Below are 16,754 nucleotides of genomic sequence, written 5' to 3' on the forward strand. Positions count from 1 at the left end.
GGAACATAATGAGCGACATCTCTGAATCTTTAGAGATCAAAATGTTTTGATTGCTACTATACACTCATCTATGTCTTGCAGAAACTTTAAGAGTCTTAGTATTCAAGAAGCTGAAGCACTGGTGGGAGGAGCTTGAAGACATCCACTCAGAACAGAGCTTTGGTGTTAGAGGAAATCAGTGATGCAAGAGAGAGCTGTCCTGCTGGTGCATAACCCCATCTTATAGCATTTGATAGATGGAGTGTTACTGTGTAGTTAGTACCAATTATTCAAGAAAAATATCTGTAAATCATTTATTAAATTCCTAGCAAATAATTTCAAAATTTGGGAAACACAAGAAATTCTCTTTGTAGACGACTGCTATGTGCTATTTTGAACACTGGGCTCATAATGTCATACCCTGCCTGCTGTGTTGCTGGAGCTTTCTGAGTAGATCAGCAGCCAATATGGTGTCTACATAGAGATGCTCACCCATTTAACTCAGAAATCCCCAATGAGGAGAAGCAGAGCCCTTTCTGAACTCCAGTAACTTACCAGGCAGATGCTTTCTGACCAGTCTGTGCCCAGGCCCACCTCTAAGAACACATGTCCTCTGGCTCTCTGTTTTCACTTTTGTATGATTTCATTAACCATCATGCAATCTAAAAGCTCAACCATTTCCCTTGAATGCGTTCAATCCTCCTTTTACTCCCAGAGTTTTGTCTTCAGTAACCAAATATCCCCATCATCACATATACTCATTCTACACAAGAAAGGGTTCCACACACTTTTAGACACTCAGCATACAGTAACATCAGGGCATGGATTCCTACAGATGAGCTCCAGGAAGAAAAGCCACCTGATCCTTTTGTTTCCTTCACTGAGCCAACATCAAGTGTGAAAACCAACATCTTCCATGTTCTACTTTTGAATCTAGAACTGCTATGCTAAACATGCTTCAGGCTCAGAATTATCGTGGAAAGCATAAATCCTGGCATGGAGAGATGGCTCAGGGAGATCAGCATTGATTGAACCTCCAGAGAACCGATGTTCAGCTCTCAACACTCAGGTCTACAACTCATGACATCTTGTAACTTCAGCTCCTTGTGATCTAATGCCATCTTCATGCCTCTACAGACATCAGCATACACACACATACACACACACACACACACACACACACACACACACACACACACGTGCACGCACGCACACATGCAGGCACACACAGGCACTCACCTACACAATCAAGCAACTTAACAAGTATGTTGAGCACATATACATATAAACAAGAATAAAGTAAACCTTTTAAAAAAGGATGTGTGAATCTCAGTGCTCTATGGGATACAGCAGCACCATAACATGTGCAGTATGTTTTTGGAAATGCCTGCCATCCCATCCAATTAGATTTCCCTGTAAGAAGTAGAGTTCTTTCCCAGATCCTTAGATTCTTTGACAGAGTTGGGGGCTTCTCTGTACGTATTTATCTCATAGGAGATCAGATTTGAATTCTGGAATGGAAATAAATAACTAAGGCACTAGACACACTACTTTCTGTGGTAAATTACTTTGGTCGAATGAATGCAGAGCAACTGACACTCAGAAATACCTCTGCATAAAATTTTTGAGGTGTCAGTTTACTTCAGGAGAAGGTGACCAGGAACAGCTATTTCTGCGATTAATCACTAATAATGTGGGAAAGTCAGGCATTTTCTTAGTGCTGGAGAATAATGCATGCTGTCAGAATGAAGCATCCAAAGTTCTCTGTCTTCCATCATGCCTCTTTTAGGCCAAATTGACCATTTCATTATATATATATTCTGAGTGATCATCCTGTGTGTGTGTGTGTGTGTGTGTGTGTGTGTGTGTGTGTGTGTGTGTATGTGTACCTTCATGTGCATGCACGTGCATGTATGTGTTTATTAAGAGAAAAGAGAAATATTCAGTGCAGAAATTCAGAAAATGCACTAAATCATGAGAAAAAGTAGAGCCCAACACCCTTCGCAAATAGCACAACTAGCTGACTTTCTCTCAGTCTTGTGAAGCCAGTCTTGGGGCTGGCACCCTTGCCTCTGAGCATCTGGGCCACAGATGATCTGTCACAAGCACAAATTTAATCATGTTATTACCTGGTCAGAAAACCATTGGTGACCTCCCCATGACTGTAAGAAGGCTTGCTACAACTTTAAATTTTGGCTGTTTGTATTCATGTCAAACACCAGGAGTCTTTGAAAAATATAGTTCAAAAAAAATAGTCCAAACCTAGATTTTAATTTTGACAAAATTACCTTCAGAAAGTTAAATGATTTAAACCAGAATGTGCACTAATCAGACAATCTAACAACTAGATTAATTACAGGAAATGGAGAGAACAATTTATATTCGGACTGTTTTTGAAAGCAGGCGACTGGTCTATTACCCGTCAGTTTGGGTGGATTCAAGCAGTTTGAAGGAAAGGTTTACAAAAAGCAATGTAAGAAGAAAGTAATTCGCACATCCACCTTTGGCTGTCATGTCACTTAAAGATGTGTCCTGAGCAATCTCTACTTTGTAAAGCTCATAGGTGTTTGCCATATGAATCTCCATCCTAGACAAATGATTGATCAGCCACAGAATTGTACCTACCAGGGAAGAATCTGTCATTTCAACTTTCTTTATATAAGCTGAGGACATAAAGTGAATACCATGGAGATAGGTGTTTGACAAATAGGAGATTGTGCATTCTGATAGGGGAAGGAGTAGGCTGTATTGGATACTTGGTAGATTATAGGCTTTAGTGGCTTCTAAAAACCACATTTATGATGTGATGCTTTGTGATTCTGCCTGTCTGACACCATTCTATTTCCTTAGAAAATTATAACACATAAAGAAAATGATGTTCTAATATCTGGGAGGGAGAATGGGAAGGTTTCACAGAACAAAGAATAGCATCATGACAGTCTTTTCCTCAGACTGTCCCTGCTGCGTGACTGGCATCCAGACAGTGATACTGAGGCAGCTAAGAGAACATGGGGATGGACAGGAGATAACCCAAGGGCAGGCTCCTGGTCCTCCCCCTTCTGAATGAAGTATTTTTTAATTTTTTTTCCTTCTGCTTTGTCTTTTTGTCTTTTTATTTTTTTAATTGAATATTTTCTTCTTCTTCTTCTTTTTTTTTTTTTTTTGGTTTTTCAAGACAGGGTTTCTCTGTGTAGCCCTGGCTATCCTGGAACTCACTTTGTAGACCAGGCTGGCCTCGAACTCAGAAATCCACCTGCCTCTGCCTCCGAAGTGCTGGGATTAAAGGTGTGTGCCACCACCGCCCGGCCAGATATTTTCTTTAACATTTCAAATGATTTCGCCTTTCTAGGCCTCCCCTTCAGAACCCCCCCATCCCATGCTCCTTCCCCCTGCTTCTATGAGGGTACTTACCACCCACCCTCTCCTGCCTCCCTGCCCTGGCATTCCCCTACACTGGAGCATTGAACATTCTCAGGCCCAAGGGCCTCTTGACTCACTGATGTCCAACAAGGCCATCCTCTGCTACGTGTGTGGTCAGAGCCATTGGTCCTTCCATGTATACTCTTTGGTTGGTGGTTCAGTCAACGGGAGCTCCAGTGGGGGTTTGGCCTGTTGACACTGTTGATCCTCCCATGGGGCTACAAATCCACTTAGCTCTTTCAGTCCTTTCTCTGACTCCTCTATCTGGGACCCTTGAGCTCAGTCCAATAGTTGGCTGCGAGCCTCTCAGTAGATAACCATATCAGGCTCCCATCAGCAAGCACTTCACAGCATCTACAACAGCATCCTGGTTTGGCAACTGTGTATGGGATGAATCCCCAGGTGGGGCAGTCTCTGCTCCACACTTTGTCTCCATATTTCCTCCTATGAGTATTTTGTTCCCCCTTCTAAGAAGTAATGAAGAAGCATCCACTCTTTGGTCTCCTTACTATTGAGCTTCATGTGGTCTGTGAATTGTATCATGGGTATTCCAAGCTTTAATGCTAATATCCACTTATCAGTGAGTGCATACTCTGTGTGTTCTTAGTTCCATCCATTTGTCTGTGAATTTCATGAAGTCATTGTTTTTAATAGCTGAGTAGTATTCCATTGTGTAAATGTACCACATTTTCTGTATCCATTCTCTGTTGAGGGTCATCTGGGTTATTTCCATTTTCTTGCTATTATAAATATGACTGCTATGAACACAATGGAGCATGTGTCCTAAAGATGTTAGAGCATCTTCTGGATATATGCCTAGGAGTGGCATAGCTGGGTCTTCCGGTAGTACTATGTCCAATTTTCTGAGGAACTGCCAGATTGATTTCCAGAGTGATTATACCAGCTTGCAATCCCACCAGCAATGAAGAAGTGTTCCTCTTTCTCCACATCATCACCAGCATCTTCTGTCACCTGAGGTTTTTATCTTAGCCATTCTGATTGGAGTGAGGTGGAATTTCAGGGTCATTTTGACTTGCATTTCCCTGATGACTAAGGATGTTGAACATTTCTTTAGGTGCTTCTTAGCCATTCGAGTTTCCTCAGTTGAGAATAAACTATTCTCAGCAATAAAAGTACTTCTGGGGAATCACCATCCCTGACTTCCGGGGGGATCATCATCCCTGACTTCTGGGGGAATCACCATCCCTGACCCCAAGTTGTACTACAGAGAAATAGTGATTAAAAAAACTGCATGGTATTGGTAGATCAATGCAATAGAATTGAAGTCCCAGAAATGAACCCACACACCTATGGTCACTTGATCTTTGACAAAGAGCTAAAACCATCCAGTGGATAAAAGACAGCATTTTTAACAAATGGTGCTGGTTTAACTGGCGGTCAACATGTAGAAGAATGCAAATTGACCCATTCTTATCTCCCTGTACAAAGCTCAAGTCCAAGTGGATCAAGGACCTCCACATAAAACCAGATACACTGAATCTAATAGAAGAGAAAGTAGGGAACAGCCTCAAACACATGGGTATAGGGGAAAATTACTGAACTGTCAGTTGGCCAAAACGGCAACCAACCAGATTAGGAAAAGATCTTTACCAATCCTATATCTAGTAGATGGCTAATATCCAATATATACAAAGAACTCAAGAGAACCAAATAACCCTATCAAAAAATAGGGAACAGAGGTAAACAGAGCCAGCCCATTTTTAAGTTCTCTGAGAATTTATATTGTGGCTCAGAAAACAAAAAACAGAATAAACAAAACTCGAATTCCCCTTTTTCTACTTTAACTTATCATATTTGTAGTGATAACAAACTAGTACACCCAGAATCGAAACAGCTATATGATCTAATTTATTAGTTTCCAACCTCTTCCCTAGTTCCATCATCAGATCTGAAGGCAATGTATTCCAATGTATCTTTCCACTTCATCCTCCACTGATCTCGGGTACTGGACCTCTTGAACTATTCCTAGAACTTCAATTAGAGAATACAAGAGAAAATCCAAAATGAAAGGACAACCAAAACCTAAGCATAAAACTCCGTTCTGAGAGCTATGGAGCAACGATGTGCATGTGTGCTGAGACACTGACAGTGAGGTGTGAGTTGTAGACCATCTCTCTCCTTCTAAGGCTTTACAGAGCAATCTTACTGCAAACCAGTGACACATCCAAGAGTTCAGGAGAGATGAATGTAGTCCTCACCTATTCATTTAACCTTGGAAGATCCATTCCAGGAGGTGAGGTCAGTGGTTCTCAGCTTTCCTAATGCTGAGCCCCTTAAATATAGTTCCTCAGGTTTTGGTGACCCCCAACCATAAAATAATTTTTGATGCTACTTCATAACTATAATTTTGCTACTGTTATGAATCATAATGATATCTATTTTCCAATGGTCTTAGAGGACCACTGTAAAAGAGTCCTTTGACAACCCCCCCAAAGGGGTTTAAGAACTACTGGTTCATTCTAAAGAGCAGGCAACAAGAACATGGTTAGCTCTACACTCTGATGAGCGGTGAATGTAACTCACCAGACACTTCCAAAGAAATTTAAGAAATGACGATATATTTGATATGTAGTGACAATATATTTGATAAAACACACAAAAACCTAAGTTTTGAAGCTTACTTAAATCTTCAATTACAATCAATGCTAGGGATTTTATAGACATTTTTCTAAGAAATCTGCTCAGTTTGCTCTCATGACCAAAGGGTCAAGAAATGCTAACTCTAGTGGCTACAATGATCCACAAGGCAGAGCTCCTCATTTGTCTTCGTCTGGCTCCAGCTGCATCCACACCTGTAGGAATCTGTCAACACAGCCCAGAAAAGGCAAAATGAATTAGAAACCCTCGGGTGAGTGCCAGCCAAAATAATGAAGAGAATGGAGAGGAATCCACATGAGGTCAGACTTTGAAATGAGACAAAACATTCCCCAGATAGGGAGAAAGGGATTAAGCTGTATTATGACTTGAGTTAACTAAACCACAAGAGAATTAAACCTCAGTCTTAGGATCTCTATCTGTCCATCAGTCATCTATCATTTCCAGAGGAAGTTTGCTTTATAATGGGAAAGAAGTGGCTTAAGTATGCAGGAGGAGTGTAGTGCTTTGTGTTCTGAATAGAGATTTTTCTGAATTCGGAAAAACAGCATATTCTAGGAATGTAACAATGGACTGGAGATGCTTTCGTGGTTGCTTGGGCTCTAAAGCTACTTTGTGTGACTCACAGAAACATAGGCATGACAGTCTGAAGTTTTCAAGATATGAGAAATTGCAAGCTATTAATAATGAATTTAGATACATATTCGAGACAGAATTGTTGTATGCTCTGCTGATTTGACACGGTAAAACCCTGGGCAGGATTTCCTGAAAGCCCCTCAGGTGTCCCTGCTGACAAAACAATATAGTATTTAATTTTTCAACAGGCAGCTGCTATGTACAGAAGAAGATCTAAGGATTCTGAAAGCACTGAGTATGGTTGCTTTATAAGCAAAAAGAAAAAAGGTGTAGAACATTATGCCTTAACTATTTCATAGAAGGGCTTTCTTATTCTTATTGCATCTTGTTTTGTCCTGTCTGACCATTGTTTCTTAGAGACCTGATCTTTTATAAAGAGGAAATGGAGGAACAAATCTGAGAGAAAGGGGAGGGAGGAAGGGAGATAGGAGGAGTGGAGGTAGAAGAACTGTGGTTGGGATGTTAAATAAATAAATAAACAAATGTTTATGCGTGTGTTCATTATAACTAATTTTTTTGTTAACCAATTATTTTTTGTCCTAACAAACTTTTAAGGATAGAATTGTCATATTAAAAATTAAAAACTGCAGGCATAATTAGTTTGGAGATAGGGGGTATGTAGGTGCATATTTTATTATTTTGAGATATCTATTAGGCTTGTACATAAAATTGTGTGAGCTGCTTAATAAACATATATAACTTTTAAAAAAATGAAGTAGATACTTTTAAAAGTGTGTGGTGCTGGAATAAATAAACTGATCGAGGGCTCTTAAACATTAGTGATTGTTTAAACATCTTTAAAGTTGGCTGTTCATTTTTATTTCTCCTGATAATCACAGCATTAGCAGAAGCTAGGTCAAGAAGACAGAGACGAAAGCCTTTGTTGAGTTCAGGCACTCATGATGTTCTTAGCAAACTATTTCTTAACACATGAAGAGGAATCAAATCAATTCTTATCACCCAGAGGACTCCACCCCTAAAACCTTCCGTATTCTCTCATCTTATTCCTCCATAACATAATATTAACAACATTCCTTTGAGCCTCTTTAGTGGATTTGTGAGATGGCAATGTGGTCTGGGTGACACCAAGCTGCCATGGGCAGGCAACTGGCATTCTTCCTGTGGGTCATTTGTCACCAAAATTTATATTTCTACAACATCTTAAGTAACAGAACAATCACTGCACAGATTAATTGTATTTCTTCCTGTTTCTCTGACTTCTGCTTGGCAAAAAGCTTCTGCTAGTCAGAGTCTCAAAATAGAAAGGGTAAGGAGGACTGGAGCAGATGATCAGGAGGAATGCATTGCATACGACAGGGGCTATTTAACATGTGGCCTTCTCAGACATTTCTAGTAAATGCAATTAAATAATGGGATAAATTATTTCCTTCCTCCACCAGGAATAAAGGGGAACAGAAGTAGAAGACTCTGATTTTTGCTATTTTTGTTTGGAGTTTGTTGTTGTTATTGTTATTGTTGTGTGTTTTTCTTTATTAACAGAGATTCATGGGAACATCTGATAAAAACAAGCCAAACCAATAATCATCTGACTAAGAGCTGTCTCTGACAGCATACAACATAGTTTCAAAGAGACTGGACTGAGACACACACAACTGAATTCACAGCAATTATAGGAGAAAACAACTTTAAAATAATGTTTTGTTTGCTTTGAGAGTGTGTCCAGTAGAAAGGTTAAGCATAGAGCACTGTGAGACGTGAGAAAAATTAGGTTCTTTATTCCATGCACTCATTTTATGGTTAACATAAGAACAACGTACTCTGGACATGGTGACCAAGAGAGACGGAAGCAAAGCATCGGTATGTATTCAAGAAGTGTACATTTTCAGTGGAGCACATTCCACCCTTTTCCCTATGGCATCGAGTTTATGGTCTTAGGAGTCAGCAAGTTAGCCCCCTGATGTCTGGCTCTTAGTATACACACAGAACATTGCTTCCAAGTTTTCTTCACTGTGCACTGCATGCATTTATAAATTCTCTTTTTCCCAATCTACCACTTACATCTGCAGCCAAAGCATTTCATTCCAAAAAGAGAAATTAAGGCCAAGTAAGACAAAGAATTTGCTGACACATATATATCACTCTGAGAATACTCCTAAACCTCCATGTGCAATTTAATTACTTCCCCCACTATAAAAACATTTTCCATCTGCATCTATTTTGATCATTCCAAACCCTAGATAAACACTCTATAAAGCTAGCTAAATACATGAGTGACATATGCTTTAGGCTCTAAGCAGGGCAACATTTTATCAGGCAGTATTTTCCCTAGTGTACATTTTATGCTGATACAATGTTCCATATGGAGTTCAGTTCTCTTAGATTTTTTTTCAGAATACTATTATCAAATATTATGCCCTAAAATTTAAGCTGAAGATAGCATGCTTTGAAAATAGTACTCTGTCGGTCTCTGTCTCTCTGTCTTTCTCTTTCTCTCTCTCTTTCACTAAGGTTTGTTTCTTTTATTTGTTTTCAGTTCTTGAAAGCTTTAGAGTTCTCAGAAAACTGAGTTCCCAATTTAACCATTTTATAGGTAATTTTAAGAAATAGCTAACTCATGGTGAATAATTGCAAATTCTAAGGAACCCAAACACCTTTTAATTTACAGAGATCTATAATACTAAATAAGACATATTTTAAACAACTTTTAAAATCAGTCATTATTTATCTCAAAAGCAAAGTTATTCCTTTTGTGCTTTCTTTTCTTCTTTATTTATTTACTTAATTTTTGCAATGTCGGATTCAAACGTAGAACCCCAAGCCTGTTATATAAAGTCTCCTGTCACTGAGCTATACCTACCTCAAGATCATATTTCTATCAGCACACAGGCAGAGATTTTCCACATTGAAAAGAATGATCCAGTTGTAGGACTCAGATCTTTAAGCTTTGTACTTGTCTCTTTCTTTTCTAACTCAGTGACACCATTTGTAACCAAGGCTAGCTTGTTGCTGTAGCTTTCTGCTTACTCAAAATGTACCTGATGCTAGTATGTCAAAAGATTCTGAATAGAGTCGAGTATAAAATATTTGACATGAAATGTTAATAATAAAGATCTTGCAATTTTCCAGCATGCTCCCTCCCATATACTGCTTACAAAAATTATCCAAGTACTTATACAAATCTTACTAAATAAATCATAGGTTCATTAGTCATAGGTGCAGCGAAATTATGAGGAAGTACCCCAGGAACAGGCTATAGAGATCTCTCTCCTCCCCATACATTCTAGAGTATTTTGCTTTGTAGGCAAAAATTTGATGATCTGTCCACCTCATAAGGCCTTAATACACAGAATTATTCAACCCCATTTTAACAACGAATCTTAAAGACAAAAGGCCAGGTATCAATAATTCCATATCATTACATATGCCCTTAAATTACTAAAGGAAAAGTTTGCACACAATCATTTAATATGTAGAAGAATCAATTATAGGAAGATCCTATCACACAAGAATTACTTGACTGGTAAATAGATGGTCTATGATGTACATTGACTCTTCAAAAGGAAAGTATGGGGGCCTTAGCAGTTTAATGAGATCTGTATTGTTTGGTATTCTGAGAATTATCACTATATCCATCTTATGCAGAAAAAAAGATATAGGACACCAGTATGCACATCATAATAAGTTGTGTCTTAATAATGTAGAACAAGTTATAGCATAAGCATGGTAAGTCATAGTATTCGTAAACACTTTGACTTATCCATTTAAAGCTGAATCCTGGATTTTGAAATGAAAGCAGTGACAATACAGGCTTTGAGCAGATCTGTTGGACATCTGCCCCAATCACAAACAAGTAAATGCTATTAAATTCCTATATGAAGGGCATGGCAATTTTAATTTATCTCTTCTATTAATTCCTCCAAACAGTAACTGGAATGTTAAGTTGATTTTGGGATTTTTAATTTGTTAGTACTCAATTCAGTCGCATTTCATTAGAAAGAAAAATATGGAGTTTAATAAAAAGACAGATTCAAAGATTGTTCAGTACCAAGTACAATTCCAGAAATAACTGCTTTATAAGGAAGTATTAAAATGAATAAAAATAAGGGTTTTAAAATAATATCCATGGAGAAATTTTTGAAGTGTTGCTAGAAAGTCTTATATTATTCTTTAAAGTTGACTTTAATCTTGCTCTTTTAAAATGAATTTGTGATTAATAATGCTTTTGCCAGATATGTATTCCATCTGTCTGTCCATCCATCCATCCATCCATTCCTTGAAAACATCAGTGTTTCAATCTGTATCATATCAGGTTTAAAGTAAAACAACTTGGTGATTTTTCAAAACTGCAATTTTTCTTAATGATGTTTTGATTTTTATTACTGTACCTGGAATTCTGAGGTTCTGAAACATCTGATTCTGGGCACGTTTTCTTTACCTGTAGGAAGAGAACACTAGTTATTCTCTTGTGAAAGTACAATGTCCTCACTCAGGGTCGCATGCGCTTTAAATACAAAGTGTCTCTGGCTCTGCCCACAAACATCTCTGTACACTATTCCCCATATTCTATAGTAATAGCGCACAACACTAGATACTACATTTCATTATTGTCACAGGAACAGCTGCCAAATGTACTTCTCCCCAGGTTCCATTACTATGTAAAATATGTGGTTAAAGCAGCCATGAACCAGAAGAACAGAGAAACCAAAGAATTAAATTCCCCAGTCAGAAACTAGGAAATCTCACTATTCTCTGTCCACTGAGAATGCTTTGCCAGTGGAGTGGATTCTGTCTCCTAGTAAAGCACACAACAACAACAACAACAACAATGAAAGCAACAATAATAATAGCGCTAGTGAAATCATTGCTATGTTAAATTTCTATCATCTCAATCCTGAGTATTTAATACATTCTCTGTATGTCAATTAAGTTTGAACATTGTAGACTTTTCACACAGTACCATGCACAAACTCCAGATTAACTTTGAGGTTTTTAACCCATAATGTAGGTGAGGAATGAAAAGCAGCCTTCTGGGAGCTGCCATGCAGGTAAGACAAGTAAAACAAAACACAAATCCATTGTCTCTCCCATTTAATCTAAAGAAGAGAGACCGCTCTAATTTGTATATCTTTGTGTGGGAATGGCTTCTGAGTCAGTGTCTCATGGAATCCAAAAGGGCTTGGAGCTTGCTATACAGCTGAAGGTGACCTTGACCTTTTTTATCCCCCTGCCTCTTTCAGCTAATGCTGTGATTACAACATATGGCTCCTTACCCATTTCATACTGTGATCTTATAGGAGTGCTGTATGTGCAACAGATTCTCCAGAGACGTTTCATTTATATTAGGAACACACAACACACCTTCCCACGGAATAGTATAGATATGTGTACATTAAAGAAGCATTTCTGTGCAATATACAGAATCATGGAATTTTAATCTCAAGTATGTAGCCTGGAGGCGCAGCAAGCATAGCCCGCCTGCAGAAGATGACATTTGTCAGCCTTTATCTCGGTAGTGGGAAAGTCCAGTGAGGGATGAGAAAAGTTGGAGTTAGAGCAATCAGAACATATGTACACGTATGAGATTATCAAAGAGCACACTTGGTTGATAAAGTTACTTTTCTAAAACACAAATGAGTATTTAATTTAGTTTCTTTAAAACTAAATCAGTATTTAAACTTATTATAAAGTCTTTGACAGCTTTATAAATAGAAAATAAGACCTAAACAGAAAGATATCACGATACAGATTTCCTGTCCTATTGTTATTTTCCCTCTACCAGCACCTGCAAAGAATACCAGATGAGCATGCAGAAATGACCCCGAAGTGTGCGCTTTGTCCCTCAAGAGGATAACTACGGAGCTGACTGAAGAAGCCTTAGAACCCATCAGTGGAGACTCACACTCTCTTAACTCTTGTACAAGCTTTTTTAGGCTTATAAATTACTCTAATAAGAAGGAATCTGTTATACTTTAGCCATTATTAAAGTTACATTTCCATTTCGATTGTTAATAATATTATATCCAGTCAGCTCATGGTCAGATAAAGGGAAAATAGTCTTTAGGATGTGTAAGAACTATATAAGAATTGATCAAGCACGTGGTGGGTATGCAGGGAACAAATTAACTCTGCCATAAGAACATGAGAAAAGAAGCAAATGAACTGGCCTCTGAATTAAGCACTTGAGGCTGTAAAGAAAAACAACTCTGTGAACCCCAAAGAAGGTATTCTACCAACTAGGAGATTGCCAGACAAATCATGTGATGATGCCCCTATACCAAGTAAAGAAGTTAGGGATTTATCTTTGGGCAGTCTTGATGGTTGAGAATCTCTAACACACATTTGGAATGGGTACAGTCTAGCAGGTATGTGGAAAGGGACACAGTGGATGCTGAAGGGCAGAAAGGAGTCATCCACAATAGCAGAGAAAGTGCTTGTTCATTAAGTGAGTCTGCGGCTTAGCAGCGAACATAGCTAAGATCCCAGCTGAAATAGGAGCCAAGGGGGAAATGAAAGGCGTTTTGTACAGACATTTCTGAGCAAAACTGAATATTGCAGTTGACAGAGGTATTAATGTGATTTGAAAATTGTGCCTGTCCTTGAAAACCTGTAGCTATATAAAATCCAAATCCTTTCTGCTTCATGGCGATGTCTAATTTCTACCTGTTTATTTATTCACTTACTCTCAGCTGCAGAGTAGCTGCAGAATAGTCTGTAACTGGGGGTATTCCGGGCAACTGTTCTACCACTAAGCTGTACCCAGCCTCTATCTGATTCCTTAATCAATAGTAAAAAAAATTACACAGGACTTCAGAAAACTTAGATATTTACTAAGTTTATCATGCTCCCCAATGCCAGGATTCACCAGCCTTGGACTCACTCTTCTATTTGAGCAGCATGTTCTTGCTCACTCGTGCATGTTCTGGAAGAAAGCATGTTCACACAGAAGGCACCACCTCTGTCCCCAGTAAAATTCCAGCTGACTTGGAGCAAACAGGACTGAAAATGAGGTGGAAACTCATGATGATCATACTTTAAGTGCAAAGCCTGGTTTTCATAGAATATCCAAAAGTTGAAAGGCAGCATGGACATATGTAGTAAGAGTCTTGTTCCAAAGCTCAACTAACTAGGTAACCAATAAAATAAAAAGAGAGAGAGAGATAGGTAGATCAATAAATAGGTGGATTGGTATGCAGAAATATAAAAAGGTAGGTAGGTAGAAGATTAGATGGATAGATAGGTAGATAGATGACAGATAGATAGATAGATAGATAGATAGATAGATAGATAGATAGATAGATAGATAGAAAAGGAAAGAGAAAAAGAATAAAGGAGCGGAGTTGCACGTTGGTTAGACAACTTGCCCAAACCCCAGAACTAACATCAACTTGCCAGTAAACAAAAGTTAAGGGTATACATCAAGCCTGTCCAATCCTATGCTGCATTTGCAAGTTGTTTTTATTTTTTAAATTGTCCTTCCTTCCTCCCTTCCTCCTCACTCCCTGCCTCTCCCTCCCTCCTTTTTTTCTCTTTCAGAGGTATTGTTGAAATACAAAGGTGTGCATATTTGATGTGCACAGTTTTAATGACTGTGTGATAAGAGCCTAATTGTGATGTCATCATAATAATGTGGTATGAAGATTTCAATCACCTCCAAAAATCTCATCTTACTTGTGTGCTTAGGCTAAGAGCACAGCATAAGGCCTACTGTCTTTGGAAGTGTTTAAATGTGTAGCAGACTGCTGTGAGCTGTCGGCACTCTGTTGAGCAGTATGCCTGAGGACTTATCCATCTCATCCAACTGAAACTTTGCTCCATGGACTCACAAACTCTGTGCATTAGAATTAAAGTTCCCTGGTTCACTTTCCAAAGAAGAGCACACCTGTTACTTCTTATTGTTACATCAACCTCTAAGCACATCTTCTAAATTAGGCTACTGAAATAACCGCATTTTTAAAAATCAAAGACAAATAACATTTAAATTCAAGGTAAGGAAAAAGAAAGGAGGTTATCTGGTATCAAAAGGTTATCTGGTATCTTCTAGCATCTACTATGTCAGCACCACTACCTCAGTAGTTCCAGTCAAGGTCTTCTGTGAAAAGAAAGTTATGCTCTATCAGTATGTTCTCATAGCAAGACATTAGTGAAAGCCAGAGGAACACCAACTACTCCCGATTCACGGAGACGAACAGCATTCCAGCAGCTTAGCAGAGTGGCCAGCAAAGATACACAGCCATGGATGCTGGCTACTTAGAATTCACATCATGGATGGAGTGAACTAATCCATTCTCTACATAAATACACAATGGACTTCAAAAATCTAAGTCTTGACAAGAGACAGTAAAATATCACTATATTGTTTGTGTTGGGAAATGAGATGAGATCTTGAATATATTAGGCCTGATAAAACATTTCCCCTCATTTCTTTTATCAGTAGCCACGAGGAAATTTAAAATAGGGTTGCATCAGTTTTCAATTGAGTAGTGTTGACCTAGAGCAGCAAGAGCCTGACTTTGGGGATCATGTGACCTACAAGAAGTGGTAGATGAGGAACATGTTAGTGATAAACAAGTAAAGCAATGTCAGAAGAGACAAGAGCACAGAAGAAAACAAAGAAAAATAACTGGGGAGAGAAATCAGGCCAGTATTATTTAGTCAAACAACCACCATTTATAAACTCATCTTCCTATTTAAAATACAATTTATTGTTCAAAACTCTTAGACTACATTTACTTGAGTAAAATAAGAATAATATGAAATAAGTTGTAGATAATGTGAGATTTGGTATTACAAATACTGAGTAATTTAGTTTTGTTTTTTGTTTATTAAATTAATTTATTTTTTACACTCCATATTCCATTCCCCACCCAACCTCCCCCTATCCACCCTCCAACTGCTCCACATCCTATGCTTCCTCCCTACCTCCCTCTCCACGTTGATGCCCCATCCCCACCCCACCTGACCTCCACACTCCCTGGGGCCTCCAGTCTCTTAAGGGTTAGAGACTGGATCATCATCTCTGAATGAACACAAGCTAGAAAAGAAAATTTTTGGAATGTTTTCTATTATGATAAGCATTGCAAAGTCTACATATCAAACTACATACTTTCTACACATTTTTTAAGCACTTGGTGCTTTGAGAAGCTCACAATTGAGAAATAGTAGAGGGAACTCCTAAGAAAGTGCATAAATAAGAATTACTTTTTTTGATATTACTAATCATCTTTTCAAAAAGCTGGAATCAATTACTACTTTATCTTGCTGTTTCAGGTTCCTGAAACATTAACAATAATGTATAACTTAAGGGAAATTATATTTTAGAGAGGCCATTTTTCAAATTTTAATGTTTTAAGTCAACCTTACATCTCATAACTTCTACAGAGAAAATTAATGATCAATTCTGAAACTGTAAATCTCAGACAAAAGCAGCAATCCTGGAGTTTCTCAATACCATGCACAAGTTACTATTTACATCCCTATGGATGGTTGTGGGAGAGAATTTGCTCCAAATATTTGAAAATGTAAACCTTTCTATTCAAAACTCTTTGTAAATAAAGGGAATAAAATAGTAGTTACTGTCAACAATATTTTAAACTTGCTAGCTTTACTTCAGTTTCAAATATGAATGTTCTAAGTGTGAATCTGACTGAACAAATGAAACATAAAGGACATTGTAAATCAAGATGTCATGTATATGTGTATACTTTGTAAAGTCTGTTTCAGGACCAGGTGGAATAAAATTAAAGAGTAGCCTAATACAACAGAACAGCAAGGATCCTAACTTTTTTTGTGTTCTGAAATAGTAAAATTATACCTCTTGAAATAGCAACAATTATGTGACTTCTTCTTAATTCATAACACAAAGTTGCATCTGCTTCAGTCAAAGAGAAACCGACACAATCTCCTTATGTACTATATATATCAAAGAAACGAATATTGCAAATGCAACCTTCAGAAAATGGAGTATAAAGATTAAAAACAGTAGTGCTACATGTACAAATGTGTGCATGTGGTATACTGCACATACATTTGAACACAGATGAATGAAGGTACAATACACACACACACATACACACACACACATACACACACATGGAAAGAAGACAAAACAAATAACAAGTGGAATGTTTTCCTTCCCTGCAGTA

At 38.0% G+C, this 16,754-nt stretch overlaps 1 protein-coding gene across 14 annotated transcripts in view; it reads right to left on the reverse strand.

The window, feature by feature from the left end:
• Positions 1–16,754, reverse strand: part of Eya4 (EYA transcriptional coactivator and phosphatase 4) — a 236,177-nt gene that overhangs the window by 105,027 nt on the left and 114,396 nt on the right. For all 14 annotated transcript variants that reach the window (XM_031380588.1, XM_031380587.1, XM_031380585.1 and 11 more), the window contains exon 3: positions 10,998–11,047. In XM_031380588.1, coding sequence (XP_031236448.1) covers positions 10,998–11,047 — 50 coding nt within the window. The remainder of the gene's footprint in view (positions 1–10,997; positions 11,048–16,754) is intronic.

Source organism: Mastomys coucha, unplaced genomic scaffold, assembly GCF_008632895.1.
Source record: "Mastomys coucha isolate ucsf_1 unplaced genomic scaffold, UCSF_Mcou_1 pScaffold2, whole genome shotgun sequence".
In the NCBI taxonomy this organism is placed as follows: domain Eukaryota; kingdom Metazoa; phylum Chordata; class Mammalia; order Rodentia; family Muridae; genus Mastomys; species Mastomys coucha.